Genomic DNA, 24,718 nt, shown 5'->3' on the forward strand with positions numbered 1-24,718 from the left:
CCAAACGACTCTAACGTGTGTCAAGCGGACTTAAAACTAACCAACACATAGTAAAATGGCAAGCCCCAGCTATACATGTACTCTAAGGAAAGCACCATAACATTCTATTTGTAGAGTGTTCTAGAGAGTGTAAATTAATCTAGAATGATGGCAGAACAGCAGTTTGGGGAGACGGAGATGGGGAGAAGTGGGTGATGGCTTGCAGTGACAGCTATAGCCTTAAAGGTTATGGGGTGGTTCCTCGGGTGTGTTCACATGTCAGAATTGCCATATCACACTGGTGTTGTCGTTGTTGTTGTTGTTGTTGTTGTCATCGTCGTCGGTTTCGTTCAAAGTCTTTTTTTTCCCTTTCCACCATGTTGCTCTTGGAAACAAACTCGGGTTAACAGGCCTGGAGGCAACTAACTTTACTCACTGAACCATCTCACTGGCCCCCAGAAATAATTTTTTATTTTCATTTTTTTCTTGAATATTTTATGTATTTATATTTCAAATGTTATCCCCTTTACCCCCCTCCCAAAACCCTCCCCATTCTTCTATGAGGATGTTCCCGCTCCCACCCACCCACTCCCACCTCAACACCCTGGCATTACCCTACACTGGGGAAACAGCCTTCACAGGACCAAGGGCTTTTCTTCCTATCGATGCTGGACAATCCATCCTCTGCTACATATGTGGCTGGAGTCACAAGTCCCTCCATGTGTACTCATTGGTTGGTGGTTTAGTCCCTGGGAGCTCTCTTGGGGTCTGGATGGTTGGTATTGTTGTTCTTCCTATGGTGTTGCAAACCCCTTCAGTCTTTCTCTAACTCCTCCATTGGGGTTCCCTTGTTCAGTCCAGTGGTTAACTGCAAGCATTCTCATCTATATCAGTAAGGCTCTGGCAGAGCCTCTCAGGAGACATTCATACCAGCCTCCTGTCAGCAAACACTTCTTGGCATCAGCAATAGTGACTGGGTTTGGTGGCTGCCTATAGGATGGATCCCCAGGTGGGGCAGTCTCTGGATGACCTTTCCTTCAGTCTCTGCACCACTCTTTGAATCTGTATTTCCTCCCATAACTATTTTGTTCTCCCTTCTACGAGGGACTGAAGCATCCACATTTTGGTTTTCCTTCTTCTTAAGCTTCATATGATCTGTGAATTTTTCCTTAGGTATTCCAAGATTTTGGGCTAACACCCATTTATCAGTGAGTGCATGTGTTTCTTTGTGACTGGGTTACCTCACTCAGGATGACATTCTCTCGTTCCATCCATTTGCCCAAGAATTTTATGTAATCATTGTTTTTAATAGCTGAGTAGTACTCCATGATGTAAATGTACAAAAACTTTTCTCAACAGTAAAAGAACTTCTGGAGGAATCATTCTGTTTTAATATGCATAATTTATCATGTCACTCATACCTCAATAGAGCTGATTAAGTTCTAATCTAAGATGTGAATGAAAAAAGTTATTAAGTCTGGTTTGGGCTTTAAACATTATAAAGTACAGGTTGGTACAGGTGAAAACTCCAAAGATAATGATTTTGGTTTTGAAGATTTTGAAGAATTTTGAAGATTTTGTTAACAAAGGGTAAAATATCTTAGCAGTAACTTTGTGCCAACCAATGTTGAAATGAGAATATTTCACAATAAAATACAGACGTAATTTCACAGGCTTCTTTTTACTTGTTCGACATGGCTCCCCTAAAACATGAGGTGCATCCATTGCACATTCTACTGGACCACTCTCCACCACGGAGGGAGATTTAACTGAACTACTCAGAACACAGTAATGTTCACATTTCTACCCAGAAATGGGTAGTCAGAATAACATCCTTCCCAAAACGTCCACACTTCAGTCACCCAGTATATAAGTTGTCTTACTTGGCCGAAGAAACTTTAGACGTGATTACTTTCTGGGTCTTATGCTATGTCTGATTCGTTTGAGTGAGCCCAGTGTAATCACAAAAGATTTGTCAGAGGGGAGTGGGGGACAGCAGATCAGGACACAAGAAGGCGGTGTGAGAGAGGCAGAGGCAGGAGGCAATACAGCAGCTGACACACATGTTGGAGCACTGTGGGGAGTCCAAGAGGATGGTAGTTATAAAAGGTGGGGAAGGCTCAGTTATCCATGAAGAACACGGCTTTTCAGTACCCCAACCTCAGTTCTTGAGAGCTCACTTTAAATGTATTATGTCCAGAATTCCAAGATAACTACATTTTGATATAACTAAATTTGTGGTCATTTGTTAGAGCGACAGTAAATGAATAACACAGATATAGTGTGTGTGTGTGTGTGTGTGTGTGTGTGTGTGTGTGTGTGTGTGTGTCTGAAGTTGGGGTGCTGCTATGCCCAATACCCAAGAAATGGGGAAAGGCTTTACCTTGGATAACAAAAATTGACAACAAACAAACTAATGTCTGAAGGGTGTGGTGGGAAAATGCCTTCCTCGGACTGTTAATGGAACTTCTGAGAAGAAAGCGGGGAACACAGGAGAGAGCCTGCACTGCCTCTGAGAATATTTAATTGTTGTTAAGCATGTACAGCTGCAAATGCTCAAAGGCCACTGCTCCTAGAGGCTGAGAAGGAAATGAGGAGCACCCTGCCGACAAGAAAACAAGGAATCCTCAGATAGCGACAGAAAGGCAGGCTGAGCTTGGCCCTGCGGTGACCTGGAAAAGACACCTGCCAACAGTGAACGAGGATGATTAGCTGAAGAGATTGCAGAGGTAGAAAAGACACCTGCCAAGGGTGACTGTGGCTGAGGGGCTGTGGATGGGTAGCTGAAGGGATAGCACAGGGGGCTTGACTTCCTGCCTCTTGTGTAAAATGTCAAAAGCAAGAAGGGGGTTGAGGCAAAAAAAAAAAACCCTGCTAAGCAAAAACGGAGGAGGAGCTGAGGGTTTGGGTGACTCTCTGTCCACGTCCGTCCATTGCAACGGAGAACAAAATGAGGCTGAGCCCAGGGGAAGCCTGCTCTGGAGGGGAGGCCAAGTGTAACAGAACAGCTTTGCATAGTGTCTTGAAAAGATTAAAAGACCAGAAAAGTTCGTCACCCACCCAAGAGATCAAATGTGGCTGGGTCACCCTGGCCATCTGGGTGATGGAACTAGAGGCAGAAAGATGTATAGAAGAGCCTACTGTCTCTCACAGGCAGACCACCAAGAATCCTGAGATGGTTAGACATCCCGAGAATTCATATTAACTAACACGGCGTGACATTTGGCATAAAATCAGACACCTGGACCACTGACACAGAATAAAACACTCGGAAACAAAGCCAGGTTCCTACAGCTAACTGATTCTTAACAAACACGGGAAGAATGCACATTAAGGGAAGGAGCATTTGTTCAGCACCAAGAAGACAAGCTCAGCAAGCTCAGCATTATCTGTGAAAACTAAGAAATCGATCCTACGGAATAGAAAGCGTAGGGCTTCCCAGAGCCTGAGAGAGAGAGACGAGCATCAGGAAGAGCCTAATGAATGGAGTCTGGCGAGGTGCTGGGACTTCTAATGTTCTGCAGCAGGAAAGATAGCTTTGGTTGACAATAACTAATTAAATACCTCAAAATAACTGGTAGAAGAGATGCTGAACGTTTCCAAAACGGAACAGCAAGAAATGACTGAGGCGATGGCCATGCACGGAGCCTGACCTGACCCTCACACGCTGGCCATGGGCCCTGAAATCTGGCTCCGCACCCCATTACTATGTATGACTGCTATCTGCCAATCAAAAGCAAAACACAGCTCTTAAATATCCTCAAAGCTGTGTGTGGTAGCCCACATCTGTGATCACAGCACTCAGAGGACAGAGGCAGGAGGATTTCAAGTGCCGGACCTGCCTCAGTTGCATAGTGAAACCAGGTTTCAAAATTTAAAACAGGGACCAGGGAGATGGCTCCATGAGTAAAGTGTCTACCGTGCAAACACGAGGAGATGAGTTCTGACGCCCGGCACCACTGTAAAAAGGCAGGTGAGCAGCCCCTATCAGTAACCTAAGACAGAGCCTAAGACAGTCAGTGCAGCCAATCAGTGAGCTCTGAGCTCATGGAGAGACTCTGTCCCAGGCATGAATGAATGAATGAATGAATGAGTGAATGAATGAATGAAGAGGGGGAGAGTCACAGAGGAAGACACTCAACATTAACCGCTGGCCCCACATGCATTTACATATGATCACACTCACACCGTGTGCACCATTTTCTCTCCTTTTTCCCAGAACTGAGGACCAAGCCCACGGCCTTCTGCTTACTATGCGATCACTCTACCACTGAGCTGAATCCCCAACCCCTGTATACTACAGGCACATACACACAAACACCCCAGATGATGAAGATAAAGATAATTAAAAAATAATAAATTTTAAAATATTTTTGAGAATTTTATACTGGCAGAAACATCGCCAGCTTGAACTAAAAATAATAATAATAAGAGGACAAAATGAATAAGGGCTCACAAGACCCCCAAACTCTACTGACAGGGCACAGGCTCATTCAGCTGCAAAGGTTGGGGAGGGGAAACACCCTCAAAGAAGAAGATGAGGAGGATGGAATAGGGGGCTTCTGGACAGGAAACCAGGAAAGGAGATAACACTTGAAATGTAAATAAAAATATCCAATAAAAATTTTTTTTAAAAAAAGGAAAGATATCCCAGAGGGGTGTGCCAAGGACAGATGGCAGAGGCTGTCCCCAAGCTTTGAGACTCAGTGGAGTTGGCACTACTGGGTTCCCAAATTACTGGGATGGGCGACAGCCCCTTCCCTCTCTCCACCTCTTCCCCTTTAAGCCAGAGTGTCTGTAACTGCTATCCCGTCTCTGCCTCCCTTATCTTGTGGAAGTAGTTCCTTCCCCCCCCCCCCAGTTCCTTGGACCTACAGATGGAGGAAAATTCTGTCCCAAGTGTGTCTCATCACACATTATTTAAATTAAGGGCAAGGTTTAGGGTTCTCCAACAGGCATGACTGAAGGAGACTTGGGACTGTGCGCTGATGCTTCAAGCATGAACTGTTGAAGGTTAGGGATGAGATGGTTGTATTTTGCATGTAGGTCAGACATGAATCTTTGGGAAGTAGTGGATACAATTTGCAGAATAATGGTTCCCCAAAGCAGTCCAGGAGTCAGTCACCAGAACCTATGAAGGTGCTACCTTAAGTGATAAAGGACCCTTGGCAGATATAAGAAGACGTTGGCTGGAGACAAAAGGGCATCCTGGGCTATCCGGGTAGGCCTTGCATAACCAATCACAAGAGCCCAGGATATAGGAAAATGTCTCATCCCATTCCCCCAAATTGAGTTTCTCTTCCCACCAAGGATGCTGAAAATCCCCACCTGGAAGACATCCTAGAGGCAAATGACAACACAGAGAACAAACAGGTTCCAGAGAAGAAGGCCCGCCCACGGGCTCTGCGACCGACCGAATGAATGACCAGCAGAGTAAGCAAGGCCTCTTCTAAGGTACACCAAGCAGAGGAATTTTAATCTGGCTGAAAGGCTCATTTTCACTTACTACATACTATGCACAATAGCTGGCTCTAAGATCAAGAACTATCTAGATAGGCAAGAATGCTGCCCTCAGGAAGCTCACAGAACACCCAAGTTTTCTTCTTTTTTTTTTAATTGGATATTTTTTATTTACATTTCAAATATTATTCCCTTTCCCTGTATTCCTCACCATAAGCCCACATCCCATTCCCCTCCCTTTCTTGTGTAAGGGTGTTCCCCCTCCCCAACCACCTCCCTTCCCTGCACCCCACTCTGACTTTCTGCTCCACTGGGTTGTCCAGCCTTGGCAAGACCAAGGGCTTCTCCTTCCATTGGTGCCCAACAAGGGCATCCTCTGCTACATATGCAGCTGGAGCCATGGGTCTGTCCATGTGTACTCTTTGGGTAGTGGTTTAGTCCCTGGGAGCTCTGGTTGGTTGGCATTGTTGTTCATATGGTGTTACAAACTCCTTCAGCTCCTTCAATCCTTTCTCTAAGTCCTCCAGTAGGGACCCCCATTCTCAGTTCAATGGTTTGCTGCTAGCATTCACCTCTGTATTTGTCATGCTCTGGCTGAGCCACGCCCACTTTCTTAGCAGAGAATGGCAGGGACTCTCGATTTCCACAAGGCAAAGAGAAAAGCAATCAGGTGATGCAACCTTTGTCCTTTCAGCCACACTGGCTTAAATAGTTCACCAAATGTCTAAGTCATTAAGTGGAATTCACATACCTACAGTCGTGCTACAAGTCATCATCCAATCTTTTCTGTATCACTTACGACTGTTAGCTATCCGCACAGTGAATATCTTAAATCACATCCAATGATATTGGTTCCGTGACTGTAAACTAGCCCTGCCGTTATGTGTGTTGAATATGGTGTGTTCCCTATAGACTCCTGTTTTAAACCCATGCTCCCCATCTGCTGGTGTAATTTGGGGAAGCTATAGAAGCTTTAAGAAGCGAAGTCCAGCTAGAGGAAGAAGTCACTAGGTTACATGCCTGGTGTATGTTAACTGCCACTCCTTCCTGGCGTACTCTGCTTCCAAGGCTGCCCCAGTGTGAGCTGTTCCTCCCTCCCTCCCCTGCTAGGGTAGGCAAAACCTCCTAAAACGGGAAGCCAGAATAAACTTTTCCTGCCTCAAGTTGTTTGGATCAGGTATTTGGTCAGAGCAATGCAAATCTAGCCAGTGCACTTGTCTTCAAAGAAGAAAGAACCTTGTCAGGCATTGTCACAGGGAGCTACCAAGCCTCATGCCTTACATATCAGGCTCAGTGTACTCCCCTACTTTAACTTCCGTGTTGGTCCCTGTTGCTGTGAGATTAAAGCACAACATCTAACAAGCACACAGTCTCCCACCTACCAGAATGGCCACTGCATAAGCCATCAGAGTACTCAAACCCTGTAAAATATGGCCTCTGACTGCTGGTCCAAGGTAAACAGGCGGTGCCTACTTCTTCCGACACTCACCACCCTCTGGCTATTCTGCACCTCTATCTGTTGGCTTCTGTTAAAGGCCTCTCTGCCTATACCTGTCCATAGTGGCCAGACGTCCACCTCTTCTGACCCCAGGCTTTGCCTTCAGATTTCAAATCCCTGCTGACCTGCCATGCCCTCCTGGTGGCCTTTCTCTGGTGACCACTGTCTCTCACCCAAACTGAATCAGACCCGTCTGCATTGCCCGTGACCGGCAGTCTACACACCCCCTTTATGAATGAGTCACTTTGATTCAACCATTTGTGGAATTTACTGATTTCTGGACTGTACTTCAGGGCAGGGGTTGCACATGGCTTCTTTACGCCTGGCATTCCGTACCGTACACAGAAGAATTCTAAAACGATCCTGGCGTTCACTAAACAAGAACTATATACATCAGGCACTGTTACAGAGGTCCCATTAGGGAGGCGCTGCAGGGATCTGTCATTTAGATGAGGATAGCAAGGCACCAGGGAAGCTGAGTCCCACAGGCCACAGTGGCAAAGCTGGGAGGCAATTCGAATCCGTGGGGGCTCCAGAGCCCACACTTTGAAGCCCTGTTCTCTCTTGGCTTTAGAAAGGCTTGTTAGATGGTGTGTAGTCGGGTGTATCATGGGCAGAGCTGAGGAAGCTTCGCCCAAAGAGAATGTCGCCATGGGCATGCTCTCCCCACAGATAAGACAGAGACGTAGGTACATCGAAGATAGAAACAATCCTCAGATAAATGATCTGTAAAGCCAAGCACGGCTGGGCAGCAGCTTTCAAAAGTTTTGCAACTTAATCCCACTAAGGGTGCCCGCCAAAGTCCTTGGGCGAACAGAGTGAGCATCTCTGTGCCCTGCCTCCACTTGCCTCCGCTCACACTCAGAACACTCCCTGCTTATCACGCACTTAGGGATAACGCCGCGAGAAAAGCAGCAAAGGTAACCCCCAAACCAGGAGGGTGAGCACACCCCCAGACAGATTCTTCCTCTCCTATCCCCACCCCATGCCAAAAAAAGAAGGACATACTTTTTTACCTTGAAATAGAAATGCTTTACTGGCGTTGTGCAGTCCAGCCACCTGCGTGACTCCCAGGGTGGTGTTCACCAGGTCGAGCTCTGAGATGATGTCCAGCTGAAGGTCAGGGTCCATCCCAAAGCCCAACACTGGGGAGAAACAGAGTCATGCTGGTTTAGCAGGCAGCAATCCATACAGAGCAGATTACAGAGGGAGAGGGGTGGTCAGGATTCAGTCAAGGCAGTTAGGGGTGCTAGGGAGTTGCCCTGGGGGAAACGGGGAAGCAACTGCACCCTACGACCTCTCTCAGAGCTCAGTGTCTTTGTACCCTGCCCTGACCCACTCTATTATAGATGGCTAACCCCACACTGAAACTCTCTGGGGCCAAAAAAGCTTCAGAATTCAGGACATATCACAGGTTGAAAAGGAAATATGGCCTACATGGTATGTTTTATGTAACACTCTCTGCAAAGTCAGTGGCCTATAATCAAATTCTAGGGTGTTTCTGATTTGGAAAAAAAAAAAAGGCTGTTATCTCCTAATTGAAACAATGATTTAAATAGCCCAATATCCCTTCAGGTCACATTTTGTCACCAAATGAATTCAACTCAGGATGGTTTTGCTGTCTGGTGAATTACAAAGAAATTTCGGATCTCTAGACTTTGGGGGTGTGGGGATAGGGATGGTGGGTGCGGGTGCGGGCTGTGGCCTTAGACACAGACGGAACAGCAAACCCTGCAGTGACCCCCATCACCCAGAAACCACTACGTGCAATACACGGGAAGGAAGCAGGGAGAGGACTGCTGCCCCTACTGGAGAACGGGGGCGGGATCAGACTAACAGGTGCATGTGTCCCTCCAAGGGATTCTGGAATAGAAAGTAGATGTCCTGACCCCTCTTCCTAGGAAGGAAACGTGGCTGAATCCCCTGCCTGGGAACTATGGATCCCCGAGGGTGTCTCCTACCCCAGAGAGTGTTCTGTGGAATGACACGTTCACGACTGCAAAGTGATTTCCAATTACATGTATTAATAAGGCTACAGATCACTCTGTGGGACTTTGTTTGAAGCCATTTGTGAAGGCTCTGCTTAGCACCACTTAGCATCTCAATAGTGGGTTCAGATTGCTCGGTTGGAGATGTTTTAATCAGCAACAGCTGTCAACTTCCCCCTGACAGCAGTGCAGTCACCCGGGCGGGCGGGATTCGGAGAGCAGGCACCCAATTTGTCCCACAGAGTCTCAGTGAATATTCATCAGGGCTTCCTAAGCTCCCACAGTCTCACCTGCCCTCCTCCTACCCCTGCTGCCTATACAGATTGGGGAGGGTCGCCCTTCCTTACCCTTCCCCTTTTCCTATTGGGAAACAAGAACTGCAGTCCTATAGGAAGGCTGGTCAGGAAGGGTGCTTCAGAGTTGAAGCCAGATGTGCCAAGGCAGAAACTAGATTCAATGGAAGGCATGGTGCGTTTAACTGCCTTCTTGGGTTTTTGTCAGGTCCTGCCTAAGTCAGTCTCTCTCTCTCTCTCTCTCTCTCTCTCTCTCTCTCTCTCTCTCTCTCTCTCTCTCTCTCACACACACACACACACACACACACACACACATCTTCTGATCTGAGCGTGAAAACTGTCTCTTTTTTTTTTTTTCTCTTCACTGTAGCTGTCTTCAGACACACCAGAAGAGGGCATCAGATCCCATTACAGAGGGTTGTGAGCCACCATGTGGTTGCTGGGATTTGAACTCAGGACCTCTGGAAGAGCAGTCAGTGCTCTTAACCGCTGAGCCATCACCCCAGCCCTGGAAAACTGTCTCCTTGAAATGCAGCCAGTTACCCAATGACCCAAAGACAGTTCTCGCCTGTGGTCCCATGCAGCGTGTACTAGATTCCATGCGTGATGTGAACACCGAGGACAGTCTCATCAAGTTCTCATGCCTGAGAGAGAAGAAACTAAGAGGACCGTTTGGCAATAAATACCAGAAAGTATCAGGATAGAGAAAAAACTTAGAAGAGGTAGGGATGGGAGTTGGGGATTTAGCTCAGTGGTAGAGCGCTTGCCTAGCAAGCGCAAGGCCCTGGGTTCGGTTCCCAGCTCGAAAAAAAAAAAAAAAAAAAAAAAGAGGTAGGGAGCCTGACTAGGTTGTTTTGAACTAAAAACAAAAATCAAGAAGAGAAGGGCCGGGCCTGAGGAAAAGCGTGCCCACATATAGGTAACAGTGGGTACAAGCCAGAGACATCACGGAGTGTTCTAGAAACAGAAGTGGAGAGACATGGGGGTTAGGGGAAGAGCTCAAAGGTAGGTGTTCTCGAATTCCTCTCTGTTGGTGTAGTAAAATAGGATTTACAATCCGCCATTGAAGGATGTCAAGGCAGAAACCGTGGAGGAACCTGTTGGCTGACTCACTCACTGGTGCCCTGGCTGACTCTTAAGTACTAGCTTTTTTTTTTTTCTTTTCTTTTCTTTTTTCGGAGCTGAGGACCAAACCCAGGGCCTTGTGCTTGCTAGGCAAGCGTTCTACCACTGAGCTAAATCCCCAACCCCAAGTACTAGCTTTTTTAAAACAGCCCAGGACCACCTACCCAGAGAATAGTGCTACCCAGAGTGGACTGGGAACTCCCACATCAATTAATGATCATGACAGTCCTTCCCAGAAAGGCCCACAGAGCAACCTGATGAAGAAAATTAGGCAGTACAGCTCTGTCGTCAAGGTCTGTGAGCTCAGGGGGTGAAGGCACACGACCACGAGCCTGACCGCCTGAGTCTGATCCTCATCGCCCACATGGTGGAAAGAGACAAACAGCTCCCCCAAGCTGCCCTCTGACTTCCAAACTTGTGCCATGACCAGCATCTCCCTATAACCTCACCCCACATACACTGTAACTAAATACTTAATTAAAAAAAATTTTTTTAAAGACTCTCTTTGAAGGTGACTCTCTTCTCAGTTGACGGTGCCAACTAGAAACGGTAGGAGCCAGGTTATAAAAGGCCTTAGGATCAGTGATAAGGGCCTTGGCTATCATTCTGTTTCTAATGGGTGATCCTGGAGCGCTGTGAAGTTTGTGCTCAAGGAAAGGGTGGCTATGCTCTAATTTGCATTTCAATGCGGTCTATCCTTAAGCATCCACCTGTGTGCAATGGCCCACACTACATACCAACTCCGTTCACAGTGCCTGTTCCGGGCAAAGTAAAGCTGGGCAAGGTACCCTTCTGTCTTTCCGAGTCACAGCCCCACGAGCCTGCTGTCAGGCTGAGTTTAGATGCCAGCAGCTCTGCGATCACCTTGAACAGACAGGAAAGGAACTAATATTTCAATTTGATCTATACTGCTCTGATCCTATACCGCACAAATTAAATCAAAGGTAATCTCGAGGGACCTGCGAGCTGGTCTGTCTCTGGCCAGGAACTTGGTAAATGGCTGGTACATGTACTCTTAGCCAGACATGAAGAGACCCAGAAGCATCTCTCTTGCCCCTGCAGCCTCCCACAGGAACTGGGATTTGACAGGCTCTTAATTCAGAATGGGGTCATTTACATAATGTGGGGGTATATGGTACTCACGGTGGTAGATATAGCCTCAGAGCAGTAAGATAGACCATGAAAAGACAAAGGGCAAGTGAGTTAGGAAAAGTGGACTACAGTCATCGTAGCTGGGATCCGCTATTGCTGTAATGAAACACTACTACCAAAACTAACTTGAAGAGAAAGGGGTTATTTAGCTTACACTCCATTGAAGAAAGTCACAGCAGCAACCTGGAGGCAAGAACTGAAGCAAAGGCCATAGACGGGTTCTACTTTCTGGCTTGCTCCTTGTGGCTTGCTCAACCTGCTGTCTTCACCCTCAGTGTGAGGGAACCCCCCATAAATCACTAGTTAATAAAATGTTCTACAGGCTTGCAGGCTTTCAGACTGATCTTATGGAAGCATCTTCCCAACTCATGCTCCCTCTTTCCAAATGGCTACGATTATGTCAAGTTGACATGAGCTAGCCAGCACCATGGTTGCCTGAACTATTGGCCTCAGATCTTTACCCATCTCACGTCCACCCGCTGTGTTGTGTGGCTTCACAATTCTTTCTACTGGAGTGAATGAAGGTGTTCCCCTCCTCTGTTCTGAACTCAGCTACGTCCCCTGTCTTGGCTGCTAGGGCATCAGTGGCGTTGCTTACAAAAGCAGAGGCTTGAATGGGCTCACGTGGTAGGATTCCTTCATCAAGATGAGCTCATAGTCCTGGGAATGGTCCATGAGGGCAGTGCACACACAAATCAGACAACGCCCCTGAATGGGAAGTGGTGGTCCGCTAGACCCTGCCTAGAGAAGACAGCACCAGACCAAGATACGTGCCTCCAAACACAGTAACGGTTACCACAAGTCATGACTTGGGGTAGCTTGCTGTGCAACAGATAATCAGTGCAGAAACTGGAGACCCACTAAGATGTTCAATTTAAAAATACACAAGTCTCTCTCAGCCTAGGGGCTGTGCAATACAATAAACCCAGCAGACCCTGCGGACTTGATAAAATACCATAATAATGTCCTCAAGTCCCCTACCCACAAATATGTCCTCAATCCAGAACATGCTGTGGAAACACAAACTCTCCACCATTGAGAAGTATCGCTCCCGAGAACCTCGGTTTCCTCGTCCGTCCGCAGGAAGGGCAGTGTTACCTCCCTGACACCTGAGGTCTGGGAGATGAGCCCACAGACAGGCTCAGGCTACGTACAGGAGATACTCAGCTGCGGTTTCGTCCACACGCGTCTCATAAGCTGACTCCCCAGACCATTCCAGCGTTGGTCCTGTACCCCACAGAAGTTAAAGAAGCTCGGGTGGTTCTCCTCACTGCTGTGACAGTTTTGCTCTTTACACGAAGACACGCCATACAAGCAGAAAAAGGGAAACCAATTAGGCTTCCAGATGCAGTTTTGTTCTCTCCCTTTAATTAGTCCCTTTCAGGACGATGCCCGATGCCGACAGAATAACACATTGCACATGGCACAGGGAATCAGGATACCCATTAATAAGGAGCCATCTCTGTGACCCCTCGTGAACCTCACATCATGTGAGATGCCGGCTCCATCAAACATGTTTTATTTCCAAGCTTCCGTCTCCTGGCCGTGCAGCCAGCTCCTGCCATTTCCTAGGAAACTCTATTAAAGTTCTCTACTTTCGACATAACAGCTCTGCACATGGCTAAAAGCGGGCATTAGAATTAAGCAGAATAAAAAAGCTCCCGGGGAGAGGATATTTTCAGATCCTGGAGAGCAGCAGTGAACATGACAGAGGCACTTGAGGTCTGATCTGGTATTCAGAGCTCACTGTAGCTGGGGTACCTGCTGTTGTCCATGCCACTGCCGCAGATCCTCAGACCTGGCCAAGAAGAGATCCAGCCCAAAGCCCTTCAGTTTGCCTTTGATGCTCTAAGCACAGCGTCCTGGCCTGACTCACTTTGGGTCTAATCTGCCTCTGGTAGCAGTTGCTCTCCTGGTCCATGGAGAGCAAAGTGACACTGGAAAGACAGTCTACAACCTCCTCTAAAAGCAGGAGTGTGTGGCCACTTGATATCTCTTCAACACCTTGAAAAGTGATGTTCTTGAAGAATATACTTTATGCTTCTACAAACTGACACACGCTTGAAAGGGTTGGGGCGCAGTGAAGGGGGTGAGACTCATGCTGGGAATTGCTTCAAATAGAAAAATCTCTCCAGCAGGTCACGGCAGGAGGCACTGAGTGGATACCTGGGGGTGTTTTTACTTTGGGGTATCTCCTTCACTCTCTACCCTGGTGACAACCACCCTTCCCCCTCCCCCTCCCCCAGAAAAACAACCTGGAAAGCAAGGAAGGCTTAAGCAGTGAGTTGCTAAAGGAGAAAACTTGTGGATGAAGGATGCTGCCCTTCCATCTACTCCAATGTGCCTGGAAAGCCCAGAATGGGAGAATGCATGCACCCCCACCCCCACCCTGGTCACCACTCTGTGCTCCTAGGTTCTCTGAGCATGAGTGACATGAGCAGCTTCCTCATAACACCTGCCTTCTGATGGGTGCCCGCAAAGCTACCTCTGCACTGCAGTCTCGCTTTAATTAAAACGTGCCTGATAGCATCTATCCATTTCCATTAGAAGCTGCTGGTATCTGGGCAGCTAAGTGGGCCACATGTTTACTCCATCTAGGACTGGTAATGTCCCAGACAATTGTCTCACTTGACAGACAAACTCTCCAAGCAGCTGTTTAGATCCTGATACAGTAATCACCAGTCGGCCCCGCCCACCCTGGGGGATGGGGGATGGGGCTTCCTGTGTAAAACCAAAGAGGTTGCTGCCACCACAATGTTCCCTCCGGCTACAAGAAACTGCAAACATACGAGGCATAATTCCTTCCGTTCCCTTAATTCTTCCAACAATTTATGTATGAAAAATGTGCAGCCTCCGGCAATCAAGTAATTGCTACCAGGAAGCACAAGGGTTGGCCTCGCACCATGCTTGGGGACAGGTTGGGGAGCTGGTACATCTTAGATCCATTCTGTCTTTGCCCATTGGTGTCTTGGGCCCGACTGTATTCCACTTTATTCCTCCAAAGCTCTCAAGACACAACTCACTGCCTGGGCAAAGCCTCACAGGTGACCAGCCATCACTCTCCACCATGTAACCAGACTTTCCCCCTCCCATGACACCAACTCTCACAGCCCACCTCTCCTGCCACACCACATGGTGAAACAAAAATGCTTTCTCAGTTTCTACCTAGATTCTCGGCAAAGCTGTAAATTCTCCAGTCATCAAGAACAGAGTTCCCCCCCCTCTGTCTCTGTCTGTCTCTCTGTCTGTCTCTGTCTCTGTCTGTCTCTCTCTGTGTCTCTGTCTGTCTCTCTCTGTGTCTCTGTCTGTCTCTGTCTCTTTCTCTCTCTCTGTCTCTGTCTCTGTCTGTCTCTCTGTCTCTCTCTCTGTCTCTGTCTCTCTCTGTGTCTCTCTGTCTGTCTCTCTCTCTGTCTCTCTCTCTGTCTCTCTCTGTCTCTCTCTGTCTCTGTCTCTGTCTCTCTCTCTCTCTCTCTCTCTCTCTCTCTGTCTCTCTCTGTCTCTCTCTCTCTCTCTCTCTGTCTCTCTCTCTCTCTGTCTCTCTCTCTCTCTCTCTCTCTCTCTCTCTCTCTCTCTCTCTCTCTCTCTCTCTCTCTGTCTCTCTCTCTCTCTCTCTCTCTGTCTTTCTCTCTGTCTCTGTCTCTCTTTCTCTGTCTGTTTCTCTGTCTCTGTCTGTCTCTCTGTCTCTGTCTGTCTCTCTGTCTCTGTCTGTCTCTCTGTCTCTGTCTGTCTCTCTCTCTGTCTCTCTCTCTGTCTCTCTGTCTCTCTCTGTCTCTGTGTGTGTGTGTGTGTGTGTGTGTGTGTGTGTGTGTGTGTGTGTGTGTATGTGTGTGTAGCACCTAACAAGCTACCCACTGTTGAAGATGTTTGTAAAGAGGACTGGGGCTGTAGGGAGCGGGGAAGACATCAGAATCTGAAGTATAGTGGAAACCATCCTTCATGTAGCCTGATGCTACATGAGCACAGTTTCTGGCAACTTTTCAAAGGAGTAATGAAAACAAAGGATGTAAGCATTTGGGTCATAATACGGAATGATATGGAATGACCGTCAGACTGCTTCTTTACCATCTGTCTTCCCCCTGACTTCCCTTCCTCTGTAGGATGTCTCCTCCTCCCAGGGTAACCCAACACTAGTAGGCCCGGTCTTCATCTTCCTGGAGCAAGAAGCAACTGTAGTAAGCGCTACTTAGCCTTGGGTGTATCAACTGCAGAGGGAGTTCCAGAAACACAGAGGTTCTTTTGTCCCTAGAGAAATGTTTCCCTGTCCCTCTAGGATCAAGCAAAGGAAAGTCTTAGTCCACTTTGGTCCTAGGATGTAAGTGAGGGCATCTAGAAGCTCCCAGACCCCTAACTGCCCAAGGGAGCAGGGGGAGGGAACTTTTTAAGTCAACCTAAGAGGGGGTAGGTTCCTCAGTCCTCTCAAGGTAAACCAGCTGTCTGGCCTGGGAAGGAAACTGAACCTCCAGAGGGAGAAATGAAGATGGTGAAGGGACACGGAGACAGGGATGGCCCTGCATCAGATGGGAAGTCTGTGGACTGTAAGTCAGATGTCTGGTTACCAAGAACTATTCTTCCACTCTGGGCCCTGTTGGTCTGCCTCCTACCCCTCCTAACCCTAACCCTGCTCCTGCCTCCAGTGAAGTAGGCTACATTCTTGAACCCCAGGGACCTGGAGTCAGGGAACCCCTGTGGAAGAGGAAAGAGGGGAGTGCTCCTCAGGGTCCTCATAAGGGCACCTCCAGCAGGCAGCTTCTCTTAGGGACTTGGCCATTAGGCCAGTTTCCTTGGCCCCTGGTCCCGCCCTGCAATCTTTGATGATAGCATTAGAAACACGGTTTAGGGGGTGAGAAAATCTTCCAGTTGTCTCCACTGCTCCAAATTCCCTCCTAATAATTGTTCGCCCAGTTGTTTGGGCGCGGAGGCGATAAAAGGAGAACAATCCTAGAGTTCCCCTCCAGGAACCATGTGGGAGCCACAGAAGGGCTCGCAGGTCCCCGCTTTCCTCGCAGCCCTCTCCTGTGAGGCGTCTGGCTCCCCCCAGCCCTGGCCGCACCTGCTTGCTACACGCGCTCCCTCTGCGGGTGGAACTCCCGCGGCTCAGGGACACCCTCGTCCACCGCACCCTGCAAGTTCAAGGATGTAGGGATCGCTGGCAGCGCTGCAGCGGGTTCTGACTCCCCAGAACCGGGAAGCTACTAGCTAGCCACACAAGGGTGCGACCACCCGGCCGCACCCCGCACACTGAATGCCCGCAGCTGCGTCCCTGGGGAAGAGGACGCTCGCCGGAACATCTTTTCTAGCGCTTTTACCCCGAGCTGTGCTGGGCGATCAGAGACCCAAGCATGCTGCTGTCCTTCTTTCTCTAGCCCGTCAGAGCTAGTTTCCGCGTCTCTCACAGCCAGAGTAATCCCGGGTTACAGCAACCGGGAACAGCATGATCATCACCACCACCTCCTCCCATATCCCCCTTAACGCCCAGCCTTGCTTACCTGTCCTGGCGGTGCATACACAGAACCACAAAACTAAAATCAAATCCATCGGCATCGCTCCGGAGAACCCCCGCCAAGCAGGGTGCACCAACGCTAGCAAGAAACCAGTGCTTCAGAAAGCCGTGGCTCTCTGGGCTCGAAGCCGCCAAACTTGCTGGCGGGCGGCAGGGGAGGTGGCTCGGCGGCGCCGGGTGCCGCGCTCGGGGATCGCGCCCGGGAAGGCAACCCCAGCTGCCCCGCCCCCAGCCCACCCCCCACCGCGGGTGGCTGTGGCACGGGGCTGGGGCCCTGAACCCCGCTGCGACTGCGCTCCCCTTGAGCTAGGGCGGGAGCGCGGGGCTCCGCCACTCGCGCAGGTTGCCCTGGGTGCCTGTGCGGATCCTTTCGCCTCCGGGTCTCCGGAGCTTCGAGGATCCTGGTTACACGCGCCTCCCGGCTTCACGCCCCCGCCTCTGCCACTGCGCCGCGCTGCGGGCTGCCCAAGTTGCAACAGTTCATCCGGGCCGTGTCCGAAGCCGCCCAACCCTGATGCGTGGGTTGTTTCCTAGGGAAACCAGACCTAGGCGGTGTCACCGAGTGCTCCCAGACCCTCCTTGGGAAACAACTACTACGGATTCGCTCCAGCAAGTGGGTGGGGAGGAGCAGGTAGGGGGGGGGGATGAGTGGTGCCTGAGTCCCCAACGGCCACCTGTACTTGCTATCTATTCCCAGCCAAAGGCTCTTGTGACTGGATTCTGGCTTTTAGGAGTGCTGGTGGAGGGTGCTGAGGTGGAAGTCCCTGAGCTTGGAGCAATCTATGGCTGGAATTTAAGAAGTGTTTGCAAATTTCGTTCTACAGGCCAAATGCTGCCACATAGGGGAAGTTCTAAACCATTTGTGACTTTCTGGATGGTTTTCTTCAAAACTGGCTCTCTGGGCCGCTCTCCCCTGCTTTCCTTGGAGACCCCTACTGGAACGCCACTCTGTAGATAGAAAAGCTGGGCTTTGCTGGCGACCAGTGGACAAGCAGAGGAGTCTCTCCCGTCTAGAGTATCCTCTGTTATTGGAACCTGGAACCGACCTGCAAGAGTCCTGTGTGCCTCAGTCTATCTAGAGATGATGCAGTCACAGAACCTGTAGGTCAGAGCCTCTGGGTCTCCGGAGCCCCAGCTTGCCCTGTACCTCCATCTATGACCCCGGCTCCCCCCAACATCCAATACTATTTAAGATGCCTAAACCCATATATCCTCAGGGATCCAAAAGGAAAAAGAATTCTCCAAAAGAGCCCTGCTTTCTTTCCAGGGTTTCTCTCTGCCATTTGCATATCCTCCGTGTTCCCAGAAGCTTAACTTTATATACCTTTGACCCCAGGAGACCAGTGGGGGGCCGCCAATTTAGCTGTGCAACGTATGAAGAGGAAAGGTCTTACCTACATGGTCCTCTGAGCTTTGTCCTATTTTTCAGGGCATTCTGTATACATGCCCTTGTCCATTTACTTCATGTATGACCTTCCTGGGCAGGTGAAGAAAGGAACTATGGAAGTTAAATCATCTCAAGAAGTGCCCACTGCAGTGCAGTTGAACTGAGCTATTACCAAGTGGATGTCAAGGCCCAACTTACTCACCAAGTGTGTGCGTGCGTGCATCTCTCTCTCTCTCTCTCTCTCTCTCTCTCTCTCTCTCTCTCTCTCTCTCTGTGTGTGTGTGTGTGTGTGTGTGTGTGTGTGTGTGTGTGTGTGTGTGTGTGTGTGTGTGTGTACCCTTGGAGAACAGAAGAGGATGTTGGATGTCCCACTGCTGGAAGTACAGGCTATTGTGACATGTGTCCGGGACCATTTGTTATGCATCTGAAGATAACCTTGAACCTTGATCCTCCTGTCCCTTCACCTCCTAAGTGCTAGGATCATAGGTCTGGGCCACCACACCTAGTTTACATAGTGCTGGGGATGGAACCCACAGACTTATGTATCCCGGCCAAGCACTCTACCAACTAAACTGTGTCTATAGTCTATTCTCCAACACTCTCAAAATTCAACTTGGCCCCAGAGTAGACCCTTACTCCTGTGTCTCCCATACAGAGTCGGGGCTTTCCATTCCTCCAGAAGCATGCAACACTCAATGACAACACTAAAATCACACACACTTTGCAATAAAGTTAGATTCCCCATGTTTCACTGGGCCTCCTAAGTAAGGCTACCGGATGCCAAGCTGTGCTGTGAGGATCACGTCCCACCCACCCCCAACTCTCCCTCAATCATAAATGCACTTCCATAGCCTTTAGGGGCTCTGAAGTGCTTTTTCTAGCCCCTTTTCTTTCTTCTTTTTTTTTTTCCCCCGGAGCTGGGGACCGAACCCAGGGCCTTGTGCTTGCTAGGCAAGTGCTCTACCACTGAGCTAAATCCCCAACCCCCGTAACCCCTTTTCTTAATCTCAGAAATCCCAGAAGCCCTAAAAGGCACAGTGGTCCCAGCAGGGGACTTGTATCTTTTGAACCTTAATCTTTAAGACTGTGTAGCTGGTCCTGTGGGATGAGGGTTTCCGCGTGTTCCATTAAAAAAATTAAGTGAGACATATGTCCTGTCATAGCTCTGCAGCCTCGCATCCATTAGCAGTAACAAGAGTTAATCTTAACAAGCACATAAATCTTCCCTAGATAACTAAGTACCTCGATTTCCTCACGTAAGTACACTCTTGAGTGGGGATGGGGGAAGGGGTGGACCTGTTGGTCCATCAGAGAATAGACCCAGTGAATTTCTATTGTGCGTACCACACAATGGTACAGTACCTCACAGTAACAAGGCTTGTACCCTGAACCCAACCAGGCCTACCTTAAATTCCCTAGAGATAAAATGCCACAAAAAAAAAAAAAAGTAGGTGCTCGGTGGCTAGAGATGGGAACTTTCCAGTGATAAAACTTCCTGTGAGTCCCCATGGCTTCATAAGTAATAGCAAGAATTTCACTTATTTCACAGTTTAGACTTAGCATCTTCCTTGGGTCCGCATACACCCTCCTCGTTTGGGGTAAATGAATGTTTCTTTCACCTCTCCTCAGCAAAGTCGATGAACAGCATGGCATCTATTCCATTTCTCCAGAAAAAATCAAATTTATAGAAACAGAAAGTTGATGAGAGTTTGCCTCCAGATGAGGAGTGAGGAGGAGAACGTAGGGCTTACTTTGGAGGTCATAAAATGTTCTAAAGTTGATGGGTGCGTGGCTCTCGTAGATGTCACTATGTACTACAAAACCATTAAATTGTGTACTTTGGTAAATCATGTGGCATGTGAGTTATATCTGGAATATGTATTTTGGAAAATTCCTTAATAGTGTCTATAATGATGACCAAGTAGAATTTTTGATTTCTGGTTTCTCCCTTTGCCCAAACTTGTTTCCTGCCAAGTTCTAAGAGAAAGCACTAGCCTTCACTACATGACCCAATCAAATAACGCCTGGCTACCCTCAACCACCCTATGCCTACATGTAAACCGTAAACCCTGCCAGAATCTGTTAGGAAAGGTGGTTTTCTCATCAGCCCCAGTGCCCTCAACCCTCCAACCCATTCATATCTCTTTTCTGGCTGTCCTCACTGCCTCCAAGCTTGCCTGCCCTTTACAAGCCAGTCATCTCATAAAGGTCACAGTCTGCTTCCCGAACTGTACGAAATTCTATTGGTACTGTGGAGACACCACACACTTTGGCCGCAGGACACAAAGAAACCAAGCCGGAATGGGGCCAGTTTTTGTCCTGCCTGCTGGCGAAGATTTCATCGTGCTGGGATGAACTCTGCAGGCCACTGGGAGAGCATTGTCATCATCGATCCTACACAGCTGTGAATCCTGCATGTTACACGACTTGTCGGTCAGACACGAGGTGTGTGCGTTGGTGCAATACTGGCATGACTGCTGAAGGGGCAACCCACCATTTTTAAAAGGTAATTGTCAAATCGTATTCCCTTGTCCCCAAACCCTGCTGTGGTCACTGTTTTAGATCAATCCAACTATCTTTCAAGCCCCCCTTGTATCTCAGCTTCCCAGCTCTCTCTGCCCGGGCCCCTCTACTCAGTGTAGGTGGGCTTTCTTACTGTTCTTCTCTGTGCTCTTGGTTTTCTTCCTTCCTGGAAGGTTATACCCATAAACCTTTGTGTACTTCGCTTTGACCGTGACTCTTGGATCTCTGCTGAAATGCCGGCTCTCTGGGCGGAGGCTGCCTAGAGCAGTACCTCTCTCGTCAGCGCCCAGTGCTCTCAGCTTCATTTTCTTTCCAAGTGTCTGATTATCGTAAATAATCTGATTTACACATTTACTTGTGTGCTCACTCTTTCCCCGGCTGTGATACCAGTGCCCTGCCCGAGTAGGAGGTTTGTCTTCCTGGCTCATCTCAGTTTTCTTTCCACCAGAGCAGTGCCTGGCACCTTTCAGAGGTTTGATAATTGCAACCCATTTGCCTGCCACAAGAACCGATGGGGAGAACCCGGTTTTTCTGATCATCCCTCATCCAGGACACAACCAAACTGTCTCGTCCCGTTAGCCTTTAAGGCTACTCCAAGCTGACTTCCTTTGAGACAGTGGCTCCCACAGAGTGAGGAGGGGCAAGGAGAAGACATTGGTCAGGCTTCAAATTCCGTTTGAGGAACAAAGCGTCCCTGTTGATGCTTTCCAAGCTCCTTTTTCTTCAAACAGCCTTAGAATGCCTTCACACTAGAGATATACGATAAGTGTCCTTATAAAATGGGAGAAGGAAAAGGGCTAAAGAGATGGCTCGGTTGTTAAAAGCACATACTGCTCTGACAGAGGACCTGAGTTCAGTTCCCAGCACCCATGGCAGATGGCACACAGCTCACAGTTGCCTGCCACTCAACTCCAGTAGTTCCAACCCCCTCCTCTGCCCCCCGTACTCACGTGCACATATCCACACACAGACGCACATGCACTCACATAATTAAACGTTTTGATTAAAAAATACCAAATAATAATAAAATACGTATTCAAAATTGGAGGCGATGAGAGGTTGGTATCATCACACACTGGATCGTGCCTCCCACTCTGCCCCAAGTCATGTTCAATTCCTAGCCCCCGGTACCTGAGACTGTGATTTTACTTAAGAACAGCGTCTTTGTGCATGTAGCTAAGTTAAAGTGAGAACCCAATCTAATGGGACTGCCATGCTCGGTGTTTCTGAAAAGCAGACACTAGGAGACATTAGGAAGAACAAGGGAAAATAGAGGCAGCTTCAGACTACAAAGAGCCAAGGGCCGCAGGGGCGGGGACAGAATACTCCCAGGATTCAAAGAAAGCGCTCAGCCATTGCCTTTGATTTCATAGTCACAGCTTCAGAGCTGGGAGTGGCTAAATCCCTGTGATCCAAAGTCCTCCAGTCTGAACCGTCCATTAGGACAGCCCTAGGAAACCAGTAAAGTACCAGTGTGCTGGCAGAGCCAGGAAAAGGTAACAACACCCCAGCTTCCCTCATAGGCACAGAACCAAGTGCCCTAGAACCTGGAGGGCTGGGAAGAGAAGGTGCCTTTTGTTCTTGAAATGCATGTGCATCCAAACAGGGGTTAAGTGGATGTGCCTTCCTCTGCGCCACTATGTGGATATTTAGGCTCTGCTAGTGAAATGTTTTAGCTTTTCTCTAATGAGTCAAATCAACTTCAATCACAAGCAAATTGGACGGACCTTTGTTCTTCTGATTTAACTATTGCACCCAGTCTTAAAGCTTCAAACACTTTTAAAATAGAGCTGGATATAGGTCAGTGGGGAAAATAGGTGAGAAACCTACGGAAAAACACAGGGATAAAGACAGCTCATGGAGCTTAGGCTCTGGTCTGTCACACGTTTGGTCGGTGGTTTAGTCACTAGGAGCTCGGTTCATTGATACTGTTGTTCTTCCTATGGGGTGGCAATCCCCTTCAGCTCCTTCAGTCTTTCTCCTAGCTCCTTTTCTGGAGACTCATGGCTCCAGCTGCAAATGTAGCAGAGGATGGCCTTATCTGGCATCAATGGGAGGGGAACCCCTGGTCCTGGTGAGACTGGGTACCCCAGCATGGGGGATGCTAGGGCAGTGAGGCAGGAGTGAGTGGGTGGGCAGGAGAACACCCTCATAGAGGCAGGAGGAGGGGGAATGGGATGGAGAATTTACAGAGGGGAAACCGGGAATGGGGACAACATTTGAAATGTAAATAAAAAATAACCAATTTTTAAAAAAGGGAAAAAAATCTGTCAGACCAACAATCTCAGGGGGAGGCCAGGTTTCTGAGGACACAATCAAGGTGCACACACCTGGGTGTTGCTGAGTGACAAGTAAGCAGGTACTAGCCAGTCTAACTGCTCAGGGACAAGCTGTTTCTCAGTCGAGCATTGGATCCATGACTAAGGCGGACCATGCTCAGCCTGCTTACAAAGGATTAACTCATGTGTTCCCCAAACAACCCAATTAGCAGATGGGATTGTTATACATATTTTATAGACACGCAAGCAGCCATTGTCCAGTTTAAAGGCAAGCTTTAAACTCAGACGGGATGACTACGGGCATACACTGAATTATTAAGCTACACCGTGTGTCCTTGGATGGATCCTATGAATTCAGTCTCCTTGTTGAGATTTTTAGGGACCTTAAACAACCCATAAACCTCAGCAACTACTCCCTGCCCCAGCTCTAACCAATCGAGAAATTAAAAAAAAAAAAAATCAGCAGGAGGCCAGAATATCCCCTCATTAATACAGGGGCAGTCCTGAGAGAACACAGCCTTCTGTGAGAGCCAGAATGGACTGGCCATCTGCCCTCGCTCCAGGCTGGACCTTGCCACAGCCATCTGCCCACTGAGCTGGATAAGAACAGAAAACAAAGTAACCTCATGGAGAAAGAAAGGCCAAGGGTTTGCCTCCTTCCCCTGCATGGGATGGGAGAGTTGGAGTGGGTTTAAAATCCAGCAGTGTTCAAGAAAGTCACTCACTGTGGGAACCAAGAGAGTAGGAAAGAGGCCAGTCCTTGGGAATCGCGGTCCATTGTCATTCAAGCTGTAGCTGTAAGGGCTCTGCCTGCCAACTAGGGCCTTGCAGAAAGCACTCACTCAGGCCTTCTCTTCTGAGCCTTAAACAATCCTTTCTTTGTGTTAGAAGCACATTTATCACTATTCTGCAGGAAACCTAGGAGGAAGACATGCTTTCCAGCTCACACTGAAGTTAGGAAAGATAACTGCCTACCTCACCAAGGTGTGGACTTGGGGCTGGGTGGCGCTCCATGCTCGAGCCATTGTCTGGCATGCCTGAGGACCTGAGTCCATCTCCGCGACCACAACACACGATGTAAAACATAAAGTCAAATACAGCTCTCATGAGCAGGTCTGCAAACCCAAAGCATGGGGTAGCTACTGGAGTTGGGGCTTGCTGAAAACATGGATGGGCAGTGAGAGAGATTCTATTATCAGAGAGAGAAGTGTCTTGTTGCAAACACTCACACAGCAGCCATGGGCTTGTTTTGCCATCCCCAATGCTTTCAGCACGTTACCCAGAGTCAAAAGCCAAACAGTGTCTTCTTGTTGACAGAGTGGCAGTGACCTCCTCTGGATTAATAAGGGTGTTCTCTGGCAGCAGATAACAGGAAAACTCCTACATAACTAACCACTGTTCTTGGGTAAAAGAATTCAGAGCTGGACAGTCCAAGGCAACTTAGCATGCTCTGTGAAGCCTCCAGGGACCCTGGTCCTTTCAGATCTTTTCCCCATCATCGCTAAGATATAGTGGTTGTCCTTGCTGTTCTACT

At 48.6% G+C, this 24,718-nt stretch overlaps 1 protein-coding gene across 1 annotated transcript in view; it reads right to left on the bottom strand.

Moving 5' to 3' along the window:
• The window catches only part of LOC116892070 (protein kinase C-binding protein NELL1-like), a 93,833-nt gene extending 76,222 nt beyond the window's left edge, over positions 1 to 17,611 (bottom strand). Inside the window, exons 1-2 of the mRNA XM_032893540.1 lie at positions 16,982 to 17,611; positions 7,954 to 8,082 (exon numbers count right to left, since the gene is read on the bottom strand). Coding sequence (XP_032749431.1) covers positions 7,954 to 8,082; positions 16,982 to 17,036 — 184 coding nt within the window. The 5' untranslated portion in view covers positions 17,037 to 17,611. The remainder of the gene's footprint in view (positions 1 to 7,953; positions 8,083 to 16,981) is intronic.
• Between the last annotated feature and the right edge of the window lie 7,107 nt (positions 17,612 to 24,718).

This window comes from Rattus rattus, chromosome 2 (genome assembly GCF_011064425.1).
Source record: "Rattus rattus isolate New Zealand chromosome 2, Rrattus_CSIRO_v1, whole genome shotgun sequence".
In the NCBI taxonomy this organism is placed as follows: domain Eukaryota; kingdom Metazoa; phylum Chordata; class Mammalia; order Rodentia; family Muridae; genus Rattus; species Rattus rattus.